Here is a 14358-nt window from a genome sequence, read left to right as displayed (position 1 = left end):
AATTTATGAATTTTACTTCATTTCTGAATTCCATACTTAATATTATATATGCACATAATTTGCTAGTCTTATTTCAAAATCTCAAAGTGGAAAGTCATTTACAATGTGGGCCTGTTGTGTTAAGAAGATAATAATGGGATACAATTTTTCACAGTTAAATCCAGGTCATTAATGACCAAAATTTATAAGAATCTGACAGCTTGTTTGTGGCCTGTGTACATGAGTTGATGGTCTCAGTCCCACATTTAGAGAACATTAACTGGTCTCTTTGTTGACAGTCTTAGTAGAAAGATAAGGGATTGAATAGAGACAAAACTCTCCTCTCAACCCTAGAAGGGTTCTCTCCAGGTCAGTGTTAGGATAAATTGGAAGGGATAAAGTTTGTACTGTACTTGTTGTTTGGAGAGAGAGAAGACGTCATTTTCTAGTGCTGTCAATCTATGCCCTTTCACAATCAATGCATTCATTTAAATTCTGTATTCAGAACAGAAAACCTTCCTGTTGACAGTTAAAACTCACTTGGTCTTTGTAACCTTCTATTTAAAATTATTTCTGTGGAAGTCAAGGCTATACACAGCATTGTGGAGTTAAATGAATGTATCTAGATAAGTATTTCAGAAAATATGACAGCTTTGCTACAGCTTTTCAAAAATACAAATCAGAGGAGGTTATTTAAAATGAATCCTCTGGAAAGGTTAAAGTATGTCTTTGTTCTTTTTCTCACAATTTGAATAGAAAATGTTCCAGGAAACTGAAATATTTATTCCCCATATTTGCCTTTACTACTGTTCCAGCCTGCTGAGAAGACAAGCTGGCTTTCAGGTTGTGATCTCCCAACTGAAAGTACAAATGACAGTTTTAGCTCTGTTGTTTGCGTGGCGTAGTAAAAGAAGACTCTTGGCAAGCTTCATCTACACGAGGGTTGGAAACTTTGAGTACCTAAGGCCTCTGCAGAATTAAGCATGTTTGCTAACTTTTCTTTGAAATTTTGCAAGGGATTCAGCGACTGCTGGGGTTCCTCTGATCATTACTTTTTGCAATCTGCTTTCTTTGGATGCTGAACTACGGAAAGTATAATTTTCCTCACCTTGCCCGTGGACTCGTATTTGGCTTCAACTTCTATGGAGTTAGGCCATCACAGAATTTGGCCCTAGTTTTTACCAGACTATCTATTTTTTTCTGTCGGAAGAAAACTTTATTACAATTATTATCAACACATCACAAAATGAAACTACAATACTGAAAGAAGAAACTCAGCATCTGAGAGATGGAAGGACACACCATTTTGAGTGCATTGCCAAATAAACAATATAAGGCTAAGGATTAACAAATGAAGTGAATGAGCAAAAAATATTAATGGGGTATTAATCAAACATATTATTAGATCATGACTGAAACAGCTTCAATGAAAGAGAAGCAAGAAAATAACACTGGATTATTCTCTCAAGTAGATCCTGATTTCCTAGAGATTTTCTTACATTTAAATCTTAATTTTTAAAAATATTTTCTTCTTCCTTCATCATATATTTTTCTTTTTAAAAACCACTGACCACCAGTCTGTTGGACAAAACAATAGCTTTTATTATCACCCTTGCTAACAAGTATGATGAGAGTGTTTTTACTAGGTGGATGATTCTGAAATTTTGCATAAACTTGTAAGATGATATTGCGCAGTTGCAACAAATATTTCAGTTTTTTACTACACAGTTATGAAATTTTAATTTTCTTTTTCCTGTTGCTCTTTTGATGGGAAGATGAGAATGGTCGACTTTTGGAGATCTGGGCCATCAAATTCCAGCAAGTTCTTCTACCAGCTTATTCAAGTTAATTGAAGAAGTTGAGAGGAAGCCAGTGAAAACCCCTTTGTACGTAGTGTGTGGAAAAATCTATTTCATGAAGTATTTTCTCTTAAATAATACACAAGGTGCAGTGACTAAATGTCTTGCAGTCACTCATTGGTGTTTTTCCTGTGTATCGGTGCTGACTTTCCCTTGCAGTACTTGACCTATCATCTAGTTCAAGCCAGATTCTTGGATTTTTCTTGTGCCATCACCACTTACTTTCTATGAGTTTCTACTCTTACTCCCAAGCCTATGACTTCCAGAAGGCACTGGGAACCTCATTGAAATCAGTAGAAGGAATCCTATTGATTTCAGTGGCCTTTGGCTCATGGCCCTGGGTGATAAGGCTAATTCTTTTCATAAACTCTGACTATATTCCCTCTTACGTTACCGCAATCTTCATTGACATTGAGTGTGGGAATCCTGGGGTAGATCTCTGTTGTCTTTTTTTTCCCTTATGTATCTGAATTACTTTGCCAGTATTTCTTGATATAGTATTTTGAAAGAAGCCATTTTGTTTTTCAGACGTTAAATTCTACAAATATTACTGGTGAGATAGAAAAAAGATATTGAGTAAGTGATGAGCCTAAGCCCCATTTTCAGAAATAAATTAGGCTCTTAGGAACCTAAAAGGTTGTCTGCATGGCAAAGTTATGGCCGTTTAAAATAAGGTGTGAATTTAAATAGGCAAAGTTATACCAGTATAACTATATTGGTTTAGAGTCGCACCTTATTTTAACTACTGTAATTCTACTGATATAACTGGTAAAACTTTTCTGTGTAGACAAACCCTTAATTCCATTGTAAGTCACTTTTGAAAATGGGACTTACGCTCCTAAATCAATTAGGCAGCGGTGAAAATGTTACCCTTTGACCGTTTTGTTTTAAGCCAAGCTTGTGTTCTGATCACTGGGTAATTTGTTTCTCCAAAGTCAGTTTTTAAAATGGTCTGTCAAAAACTGGTAAATCACGGTTGCCACTGAAAGGTCATTGTTTACAATAAACATGTGCATGTACTGTACTTTCTTTCAAAAGTAAGTCCCCTAACATTGCTATGTTTTTGAAAATGTTGCCCATGGTTGTTTAAGTATGTTTCCTTCAAAACACGACATGGAGTCCTTTGTCTGAGAGAATTTTTCTTTTTAATGGTAAATTACAGCTGCTCAATCAAGGGATTCCTTAACTATGAAAATATAACAGCCAAGATTTTCAAAAACAAGAGCCTTAAAGTTAAGCTTCTAAATCCCAATTTAGGATCCTAAATAAGTGGTATGATTTTTCAAAGTGCAGATCAACCAGTATCTCCCATCACAGTTAATGGGAGCTGCTAAGTGTTCAGCACTTTTGAAAATCAGCGTGCATATTTAGGATCCTAAATCAGGATTCATGACTGGGATTTTCAGTGCCTATGTGAGTTTGACATCCAGTTCCCATTGAAATTTGAAGTGGTATGAACCCTTAACTCCCTTGAAAATCCCAGCCAACATATTGCTCAACATATTTTGTAGAGTAACATATTTCTCTTTTCTCCTTCAAAGGAAATGGCTGACCAGAGGTGAAAATATTGCTCAATATCTTTTATCAACTAAACAATTAAAAGTCCTTACTCTCAGCAGCACTCTACCACATGAAATGTAATCCACAGTAAAAATTCTCTTTCAAGCTGCTCAGTTTCAATCATTTTATGATGATTATCAGGACAGGTCATCATTGTGACTTTGTGTACCAGTTCACCTGGACCTGACAGACACGAGATAAGTAACCCAAATAAACTTGATGTACAAAGGTTTAGGGCTACACTGTTTGCTGACCAAATCAGATAGACTAATATTATGGGAGATCAGCTAGTTTCTCAGTACTGTATGTTATATATATCACAATATGTATACACAGCTGTAACTTCCATTCACTGGATATTTTATGGCCCTGATGGTAAATTCCATATTATATCTGGATTATTTTATTAAAATCTTAAAACCTATCAGCACAAACAAAATAAAATGTCAACCCTATTTTCTTTCACAGTGGATTTGAGTGTATTAACTATCCTTTGATGGATGCTGTGTCTGGAAGCTGGGAACTGAAAGCTGCTGTCCCTGTATCTGGCAAATCTGGATTTGCACTGGCTGATTTATCAATCCCTAAGGAAGATATAGAGCCAGAATCCAGATCAGACACCCTACTTGGAACAGGAGATGCCCCTAGCAACGAGGATGGTGAGTAGAGAAAATGGTTTAGTCAGCTGCTCAGCTGTTTAGTTAACTGAGAAACAAAAAGTATCTTTACACAGCAGTAAAACAACCCCCCCCCAAAAAAGGAGATGGCTTTTGTAATGCAAATTGGTGGCTCTCAAAGCATTTTAACAGCAGAAGTGATTTCCACTGACTTTCTTATAATAAATGGAATAAATTTCATAGAAATATTTAATTTCTGTTTTATAAAAAACAACCCCTTCTCCAAAGCTTCTACTTCAATTATTTTGTTCAGTCAAAACACACTGGTTCACAATGATTTAGATAAAGGAGCTGCAACAATCACTTAGACAATCTAAGTTCACTCACTGTGGTAGAATGAAAGATGGGCCTAAACCATGAAATGTAAATATGAATCCAGAATTTGGACCCACCCTCCCACCGCCAGCGTTCAGAGGCATTGGTGCTGGTTCAGCCCATCTCTAGTAACAACTTTTATTCTGCGAGAGGCTGCGACTTCAAATGCAGCCAGTGCAGTGTCTTGAGTAAAGTGAACGTGGCAGTTTCAGCAAGTATGGAGGTGTTGGATCCTGAAGCCTCTAGCCCCTTTAAGATATTTTTAATTAATTGAAATCAGTTTAATTGAAATTAATTGAAACATCTTTTAAGCAGAAATATATCTTTAATTTCTTTCCCCTCACAGTTTTGTCCTTGTTGCTTGCAATATCTGGTGTATTTTTGGGAAGTGGCCAACGAGCTTTAACCTGGGAGCTTATTTTGAGGCTATGGAACCAGAGTCCAGTATTCTCAATCCCATGTGTCAAAAGTAATGAGATTTAAAAAATAGTAAATTTGGGATCTTTTTATTTGCCTGCTGGGTTTGAGAAATTAAGGTCCACATCTTCAAGCTTTACTTGATTTTCACATAATCACCCAGATTTAGAGGCAGGGCTTTAAGAAAAACATAAAATATCTTGAGACTCATGATAAAATCACCAGAGTTGGCAACTCTGTTGGTCAGATTTCCCTTTATCTTTCCTGACCATTTAATACATCAGACTCTTGTGTTAATAAAATATGAGTTATCACATGTAAAAAGCTTCACAAATGGTTCACTGCTGTGTCCTCCCATCTGTGAATGCATGTATGAACCATACAATTTCATTCAATTAGAAAAAAAGTGTCTCGTTCTTGTGGATGGCACTTCAAATACCACCACAAGGGGTGCATTTCAAGGGGATCCATTTCAGCAGAATTTAGGAGGAATGGGAGTGCACAGAACAGGGAGAGGGAAAGTTGCTTGTTGATGTTGTTTTTAAATATTAGGTCTATGAAATAAAATTAAAATAGAAAAATGTGGAATTACAGGACAGTAATTTGAATTAGTCTGCTGGTGAAATCGTGTACAGTTCTTGGGGTGTAAGGTTTCTATTTAAGGTATTTAAATGGAACCCATTACCATTGTGTCTGAGTGTCTTCACAGCTTTTATGGTATTTATCCTCGCAATACCCCTGTGAGGTAGGCAGTGCTATTATCTCCATTGTATGGATGGGGCACTGAGGCACAGAGAGGCTACGTGACTTGCCCATGGTCACACAGGAAGTCTGTGATGGATCAGGGACTTGAACTCCTAAGTCCTGTGCTAATGCCCTAATGTCCTCTTGTCCATCTCATTACCCCTTGAAGGAATTATAGCATAGTAAGTCGTAGGTGTGTGTTCATCCTAAATATATATTCAGTACTTAGATTATTATTCCGTTTTCCTACAGGACAGGGAGTAACGATTGAACTAACGCTTTCTTTATAAACATGCTGGTATTGCTTTACCACCCTATTATTCTTGGAATTATTCATGGGAGCCTAATGCTGAAGCTTGGGAGTTGAATCAAAGTTTAATCACGGCAGTTTATTGTGAACAGTAATATTAAATTCTCCCATATAACTTGATACATTGTAAATACATGATTTGCATCTTAATATGGTCAATGGAGTAACAAAGCTGGTGGTAGTTACGAGTTAGTTGAAAAAACAAAATAAACACCATCTATCTTAGTAGCAAAGAGGTTTATTTTGATAGCCCCAGCTTGTGTTTTCAAAAATCACCTGTTTGTGCAATTTTTTTTTTGTCATTTGTCATTTTGCTTTTTAACTCACCGAAGTGAATATTGATAATGAAGAAGAATCCTTATTTACCACATGAACCAGTGTTAAATTATCACCACAAGATTAGGGTTATTAAACAAATGTGTCTCACTCTTGCTGGCTCAATCCAGGGCGTTTGATTAGTGAATTTTCAGGTCAGAGGTAAAAATATTTTTTTCCCTTTCATGGGACATTGAAGCAGAGAGAGGCTGGAGTTGAAATTCCCACTACAATATTTGTAACTAACACCTTTCCTGAAACAAGCATAATCCAGGCTGTTGTCTCCCACAAAGGGAGGGTCAGGTAGATGACTGATTCCTGGTCATCCTTGTAAGTGTGAATAGTAACAGTATTGTATTTTTTAACTCCTTAGTCACTCTCAACAGAACACACATCACTTTTCTTTTCAGCTAGAATGGATGGAAGTCTTGCATCTAGTTCAGCTGATTTCAGTTTCTTTAGAGAGTGGGCTAAATGCTCAGCTTCACTGAATCTGAGTTTATCATGCCTGGCATGGGAGAGACAAATGTGACTCTAAGCAACCTTTCCACCCTAACCTCCTCATCCTGGGACTGCTCTTGCGCCACAGCTCAAATTGAAACAGCCCAAGGGCTGCTTTAATTGTGCCAGTTTGTAATGGTCCCTTCGTATGGGCATTACACGAGCGAGGATCTCTAGAGCATGGCATACTCCCTTTTACCCAGAATTCTCCTATGCCATCTGGAGCAATAGGGACATTAGCATGGGCTAGGAACTTTTTACTTTTTCCTTAGCTAACCTTTTCTTTCATTATGTCTAATCCTTCTACCTGCTGACTACCCAGAATTAACAATTCACTTTTCTATTCCTCTTTAACCATAATTGGAGGATCTCATTTGGACAGAAGCTGGATTGAGCATAAATATACCAGCATATTTTGGGTGATCCCATCAGGATTTGCAGTATCTTGGCTTTCATTTAAAAGAAAAATGAATTTTTAATTCTTCTGGTTCAGAAGAACACCTACTAGATGTGACCCTATGCAGTACAATCTGTGTGAGTGCACAGAAGGAGACACAAACAATGGGACCATTCTGCCCTGGTGTAATTTCACAAACTTGTGAGTGGGTTGTGAGTGTGACAGACAGGAAAGAAGAGAGAGGTACTAGGGGAAGAGAGTTAGTGATGGGGGAGAAAATGGAGAGAGAGTAGGAAGAGGAGGGAAGAGACTGAGGAAGAAGAGAAAAGAAAGGAGGGCAGGACAATGGGTGAGATTGAAGGGCAGTATACACAACAGAAGAAGAGGGTGATAGCAGGACATGGAACAATTATTGTACAATATAGAAAAATAAGTATGGAAGAAATGATCCAGAGAAGAAACACCAAGATAAATAGTATAAAAGATGGAGTGAAGACAATGGAGAAAGAGAAGGAAGAAAAAGCATGAAAGAGATAAGTCAGATCAGCATTTGTTTATTAATTAAAAATAAATCCAGTGCAAAAATGCTGCAATGACAGACCATTTGTTTATTAAAAAAAGTGGGGGAGAGAACAGTGGACTGGGATGCATATAGTGGAATTCACTCAAGGCAGGATCCACATACTGCAGAGATGGTAATAATAATAAATAAATTCCCAGGACCTGCCCTGACAGTAGCTATTTCTAATTAGCACTGCTAGCATAGAGTTCCACTCATTACAATGGAACATAGGAATTGCCAGACTGGATCAGACCACTGTCCAGTCCTGTCTCCAAAAGTGGACCGCACCAGCTGTTTTAGGGATAACCTGACTCCAAGGAAGGTTCCTCCTAACCCTATAGTGGGTGCTTTATGCCCTTAAATATGAGGGGGTTATCCCTTCCAAAAGTCTTGGCGGGTTTGTTATTTTTGTTTGATTGGGGGGCAGGAGTTACTCTTGTTAGCCAAATAAGGGTATGCCTACACTGCAGCTAAACACTCAACGTTGGCCCTTGCCAGCTGACTTTGGCTCGCAGGGCTTGAGCTTAAGGGGCTGTTTTAATTGTGGTGTAGGTGTTTGGGCTCTGGGACCCCACAAAGTGGGGGAGTCCCAGAGTTTGGGCTCCAGCCCAATACTGAACATCTACACTGAAATTGAACAGCACCTTAGCCTCAGCCCCATGAGCCTGAGTCAGCTGCTATGGGCCAGCTGCGGGGTTTTAATTCCAGTACAGACATACCCTAAATGTCTAATTCCTTTTCTAAAATCCTACTACAGTCTTGGCCTCCATGATGTATTGTGGCAGTCAGGTCAACAGTCTAATTACACATTTTGTGGAAAAGTGTTTCCTTTCGTTGGTTTTGAATTTGCTCTCCCTTCATTTTCACTGCATGTCTTTTTGTTCTTGTCTTATGACACAAGAAGATAAATAGAAGATCACATTCTATCTTCATTATTTTGTACACTTTTTATCACGTCATCTTCTAATGGGGCTTACTACACCAGCATAAAGGCTGACCATTCAGGCTTTATGCAGGTGGAGCGTGGAGAAGATGAGGAGGTGAAATCCACCCTTTCCCATAGCTGCTGTGGATTCGCGTATCAGCTGCAGCTCCAGCAAGCTAGTTGCATGGATATTGAGAGCCACTGGATCTATCAAAACACAAACCAATGGCCTCTTCTTTATCCTGCGTCATTATGGCTTTTGCGTTAGTCTTTGTGGGGATGATGATGATGTGGAGACTCTTTGCTTTGTGTGTAGGGGGCTTCACCTGCATTTCCCTGTGCAGCCCTATGTGGGGCTTAACTAGTGCAGAGGGCTTAGTGCTATCTGTGAATTTCACCCAAAATAAATAAGGCATAATACACAACATTGTTGTATGGACAGGTATTGAGAATGTAATAAGAAGTGGGGCCAAAGCACATCTTTTACATTTTGAATTAATGCTTCCTAAAGGTTCATTTGACTATTAGGTTTGCAACTTTCCGCCATGGAGATTTTTTTCCTGGCCATTATTTAATTGATTATGCTCTCATTCTTCTCAGCAGGTTTCATCTCTGGTTTTGAGAGAAATGCTGGCGAGCTCTCAAAATGCCTCAAGAATAACTTCTGTTGATGAGTAAATTATGAGGTCCTTGAGGCTTTAATGCACCACAGTCTGGAGTATGGATGTAATAATGCAATAATGAAAATTCATGCAGTTCTATCCACTATTGATGAACTGTCAGTGAAATAGAATTCTGAAAGGTTCTGTTGTATAGTAGTAACACATATGTACCGTTTTATTTCAAATATGGATGGTTTTCCATATTTCAAAAATGTAATGAGATCCAAATTTAGCAAAGATGGATTAGATGTAATTCCTTTGGAGAGTCTCCTTAGTAACTATAAAGGTATACAATCTAAGATTTACCAATTCATTTCTAGCTATTTCCTGATGTTAGAGAAGTAAATTCGTTTTGTAAAAATGAGTCTCTTTGGTTTTTAGTTTTTGTTTTCCTATAATAACATCAGTCATAGCAGCAGCAGTTTTACATTGAAATATGAATAGTTTTCCAAGGCTCCTTTTGAAAAGTTAATAATGGCTGTTTAAAATATCACCAGACAAATTACCAAATGGAATCAGAGCAGCAGTACTAGTTCGTTTATTTCAGTTGATGTAACGCTAGTGGAAGTGACGTATGCATGTTAAGGGAGAATATTCCTCTTACGTTCTTGATGTTTTTACAAGACTTCAAAGTGCAATATAGAAGAGATTTCTAAGCATTGATAACAGCAATATGATTTTGCTGGTTGTCCAGCTTCTCTTAATCCCTCTGATTTAAATTTGGTCTATAGTATCACATTTTCTGCTGCATCAGCTAAAATATTTCTCATATTTGTGGAGCGAAGAACTATTTATTGTGTTGTATCTTACATTTTGGGGAATTTATAAGACTGAGCAACAAGTTTTCAATTGGAAGCAGGATGAGGAATGCATGGAGCTTTCATATTCACGCCAACCCAAACGTATCACTGGTTGATTGTTTAGAAGATTAGTGCTTTTAAAAGTTCAGGTTCTCTCTATATCTATCTCTCTCTGTTTTTGTGCCACTAGTGTTCAGTTTTAATTATTCCGTCCTCTAATTCATGCCTGTTAAAGTTTTACCATACTAACTCCATTAAATGTGCAATCCTATCCCTCAGTCTGCTGAATCACAAAGAGGAGAGTGTTATTTTGGTTATTTTTTGTTTGTTTTAAAACGCTCTTGGATTCCCTTCTCATTTCACCAGAATGTCACTTCAAATGATGATATTTTGAGCTTAAATAGGAAACAAAAGGCATAGAAATCAACTACTGAGCCATCGCTTATCCTCCATCTTTTTAAATAGGGAGACAGAAGAGAGCCTACATGCTGCTAAAATAAGTTACCTCGTACGCAGAATACAAAACCAACAAACGATATAGCTGGGAATTCAAACAATTGGAGCTCTTGCTAGTCCATGTGATGTTTATTAACAAAATCCAAATACAACAACAATCTACTTTCCCTTTCTTCATACAGTGCCTGAGACCCTGGTCCAGCAAAATACTTGAGCATGTGCATAAACTTTGAGGAATCGGGTCCTAGAAGAGTAGATCTCACTATCAAATCTGTAAAATATGATATTCTGCATATCTTCATATTTAAAATACATTGTTTATGGCAGTTTTTGTAGTACCAAAAGAGTTTCATCAGCGGTAGTTTAATAAAGAATGTGTTTGTCTACTAAGGAAATAACCGGGGAGAATAATATACTTTCATCTTGACCTTCTAATTATCAATACTGTGTTTGACGTCTCAAAAACTTCTACAAGTCAATGTGTTGGGGTTGGGCGTGGGGGCAAAGGGAGGGTATGTGGCCAAGGAGTTCCCAGTGAGCTGTAGCTCACGAAAGCTTATGCTTAAATAAATTTGTTAGTCTCTAACGTGCCACAAGTACTCCTTTTCTTTTTGTGAATACAGACTAACACGCCTGTAATTTCTAAACTGAGAAAACCAGAAAAGGGGGGACTGAACATTTACTAAAGAAATATGTTCTGAGAATGTTTTGACAGAATTGGATGCGTAATTTACTGTAGCACAAGCATCTGATGCCAGAGAGATACTTTCTGCATGATATTCAATGAAAAGGTAGTTACTATAACAACTGACTCACCATTAGTATCTCCAAGAAAGAGTATATCTTAAAAGAAAACACATGAGGTCACATGCATTCTGTAGTGTTTTCGCTGAAAAACATGTTGCAAAATAAACACATTCTCTCTCACACTGATGTTAAGGTTGTTTTTTAACAAGTTATAATTTTGCTAACCAGATTAAGAGACTATACTTTTTTTGTTCCTTGAACATTATTAGAAAAAAGTAGCAGAGAAGTGTTTGTGTTTTCTTTTTTTTAAATAGACCTTTTTTGAGTATCTCACCTCTAATCACTGTAGGGAGTCCTCTGTCTAGACATCTGACCAGTCAGACACGAGTATAAACACTGGTATAAAAAGAATAATCAGGAGCCTTCTCATTCTGCCTTGAAGATTTTTTACTTTAAAATAGATTGATCGGAATCTGCTACTTTAAAATTACTATTGAGGGTCTGATCCTGCTCAGATTTGAAGTCAATAGGAGTTTTACCTTTGACTTCTGTATCAGCATGATCAGGCTCTTAATCTGCTTTCTTTAATGCACGCTGCCGGATCCTCAGAGCTAACATCAAAGCCCACTTCTCCCCATCAGTGCTTCCCACTCCTTCATTGAAGTCCTCGGTGCTAAAACTTTTGACATCATCAGTGTAGCTTGCCTCAGGATCATCAAATTTTTCTTTGAAGACATGATATTCATTTCCACTACAGACAGACGTTCTGCTGCAAAGGTTTTCAGCTCCACCCTCTATTTCACCTGGGCCATGATGAATAAAGAATTCCTAAGAAGTTTGATTATTTGAAATCTGGTACTTGCATGTCTCTTCCTCTGAAGAAGCTCAGAATTCTACATCCTACAGATATATTTTTAACTTCTCTCCCATTTGTTGTTTTTATTTATAGCTTTGCTTTTACCTGAACTAAATTGTTCAACCAACATTCACCACCTGTTTTGGCCAACCATTGTCCACTGCCATTTCGATGATACTTCTGTCTATCTAGGTTCTTGAATGGTTCCATCACTGTAGAATATGATACATTTTGTGTGAAAAATCCTGTTTTTTCTAGATCAGCACTTTCTTTTAATCATCCTTTCTCCTGTGAATGCTGCGGACCAAATCCAATTTATCTCACAACACTTCCAGTGAAATAAAATATGTGGGTGAAATTTTGGAACCATTAAAGTCAATAGTAAAACTCCAATTGATTTAAGTAGGGTCAGACTTTCATCCTGCATGTGTAAAGCAACCAAGATGTAGCCCTATATAGAGTTTTCCCATAGTTACTGAGGCTTTCTAAAGGTTCCAAAAGTCTTTTGGGATTCTGTACTCCAGGAAAGCTCACTAGTTCTTTTAGCTTTACTGGATTTAGAGATTGTCGCTATCTGTCTTTTTCCAGAGATTTTTCTTTCCACTCTGTCAGTTGGAAGCTTTCTGTTTTGGACTCTTCTTTCTTGTAAATAAAGGATGCAGATATCAAAACCTAAGATTTACTATAGCAATAGGATGAGAAACTAATATACATAATGCCTACAATAATCTTATTCTCTGTACACCTCTGTACATTCCTTACTTCTTGAAAGTTGTTTAAAGAACTTTATTAGGATTGTGGCAATGAGGAACAGTTGAAATCCACATAATTATGAATATTATTTTTTGTGTGTGGCACCTTCCCAAGAATCTTTGATCTTCCCATTTGTTTCTCACAATCTTGCACCTGAAACCAGGTGGCCTAGGAGCCAAATTCAGATCTGGTGTAAATGAGCTCTAGGAATATTGAGATATACATTTACTACCCTTGAGTGAATTGTAGGAACAAGGAATAGAGTGTAATCACACAGCCAGTACAGTAAACCTCATGACATATTGTGCACTATTTCAAGATATCTGTTATACTCATTTGAGCAAAGTGTGGCTATTGTAATGTTTCATTGTTAATCTCATGAGATTTTTCAGTAACACTGGTAATAGCAATATAGCATTTTCCTTTCCCACTGTAATTTCTTTTAATATTGCTTAAAATGACACTGTCAGGTCAATTCTGGGGCTTATAAACCTTATCTTAATATTACAATAGGTGGGGAAAATCTTCTGCATTCTAAGTTTCTATACTTTTTAAAAAATCTGCCACTCAGAAATAATGATAAAAGGCTTATTTTTATGGGATTCGCAAAGGACACGTTGAATGCTCCCTCAACTGCCTCTGCAGCAGCTGGAACAAAATAGTATAAATGCTATTCCCAGACGAGTGCTCTTATTCCCACAGTTTTATGTGAATGTAAAGAAGTTTTGGCATTAGAAGCTTAGTTGGAGGAATATATAGAGAAAAATTGTCATGATAATTTAGAGTCCATTTAGTGCACAGGTAAAACTGTGTTTGCAGATTAAAAATAATCTGCAAGAGGAAAATATTTCCATGCCTGAAGGAAGTTATGAATAAAGGAATTGTGAATACAAATTGTTTTATAATAATAATGCACTTTACAAGTGAGGTAAATATCATTGTCTCCATTATACATATGGGGAAACTGAGGCACTGTAAGGTAAAGTGACTTGCCCATGGTCACCCAGAAGACCAATGGCAGGAGTATAAATTAGGTATCCTGAGTCTCAGACCAGTGGCATTTCTACTAGGTCCTATTGCTTCTCTTTTTAAAACATTACTGCTGTGTTATGTACATATCAGAATGCTTTTCATATTGGATTTTATTTACTTTATTATTTGCTACTGTACCTATCACCCTAGCAGCTAGATGTGTTCATTGCAAAAATTAAAACACATAAATTACATGTATTATTCATGATAGGAGGGTAAAATAGAAACTACCACCTCTATTCTTTATCGAGAATTGGTATCTTGGCTCTTGGGGGAGAGAAAGACCTGACTCAGAAGCAAAGCACTAAATGAAATAAATAAGTCTCAATCTAATGCCCCCCAGACTCATATTATAGCAGATGGCCAACGGGAATCCATTCCAAAGATGAGAAACTCAATTGACAAAATCCTGCCTGCTGTCTGGGAAAGATCAACAAAACAAAGCCAAGATGCTCTAAACCCTTACTTTAGCAAGTGGGATTTCAGAGTCG

General features: G+C 37.3%; 1 protein-coding gene across 1 annotated transcript in view; it reads left to right on the top strand.

Annotated features, from left to right (window-relative positions):
- MORN1 (MORN repeat containing 1) overlaps positions 1-14358 on the top strand; it is a 104358-nt gene that overhangs the window by 26051 nt on the left and 63949 nt on the right. Inside the window, 3 exon segments of the mRNA XM_084651746.1 lie at positions 1755-1781; positions 1784-1865; positions 3867-4057. Coding sequence (XP_084507872.1) covers positions 1755-1781; positions 1784-1865; positions 3867-4057 — 300 coding nt within the window.

This window comes from Lepidochelys olivacea (genome assembly GCF_965140295.1).
Source record: "Lepidochelys olivacea isolate rLepOli2 genome assembly, chromosome: 18".
In the NCBI taxonomy this organism is placed as follows: domain Eukaryota; kingdom Metazoa; phylum Chordata; order Testudines; family Cheloniidae; genus Lepidochelys; species Lepidochelys olivacea.
Note: the sequence above shows the minus strand (reverse complement) of the source record. Positions and strands in the feature narration are given on the sequence as shown.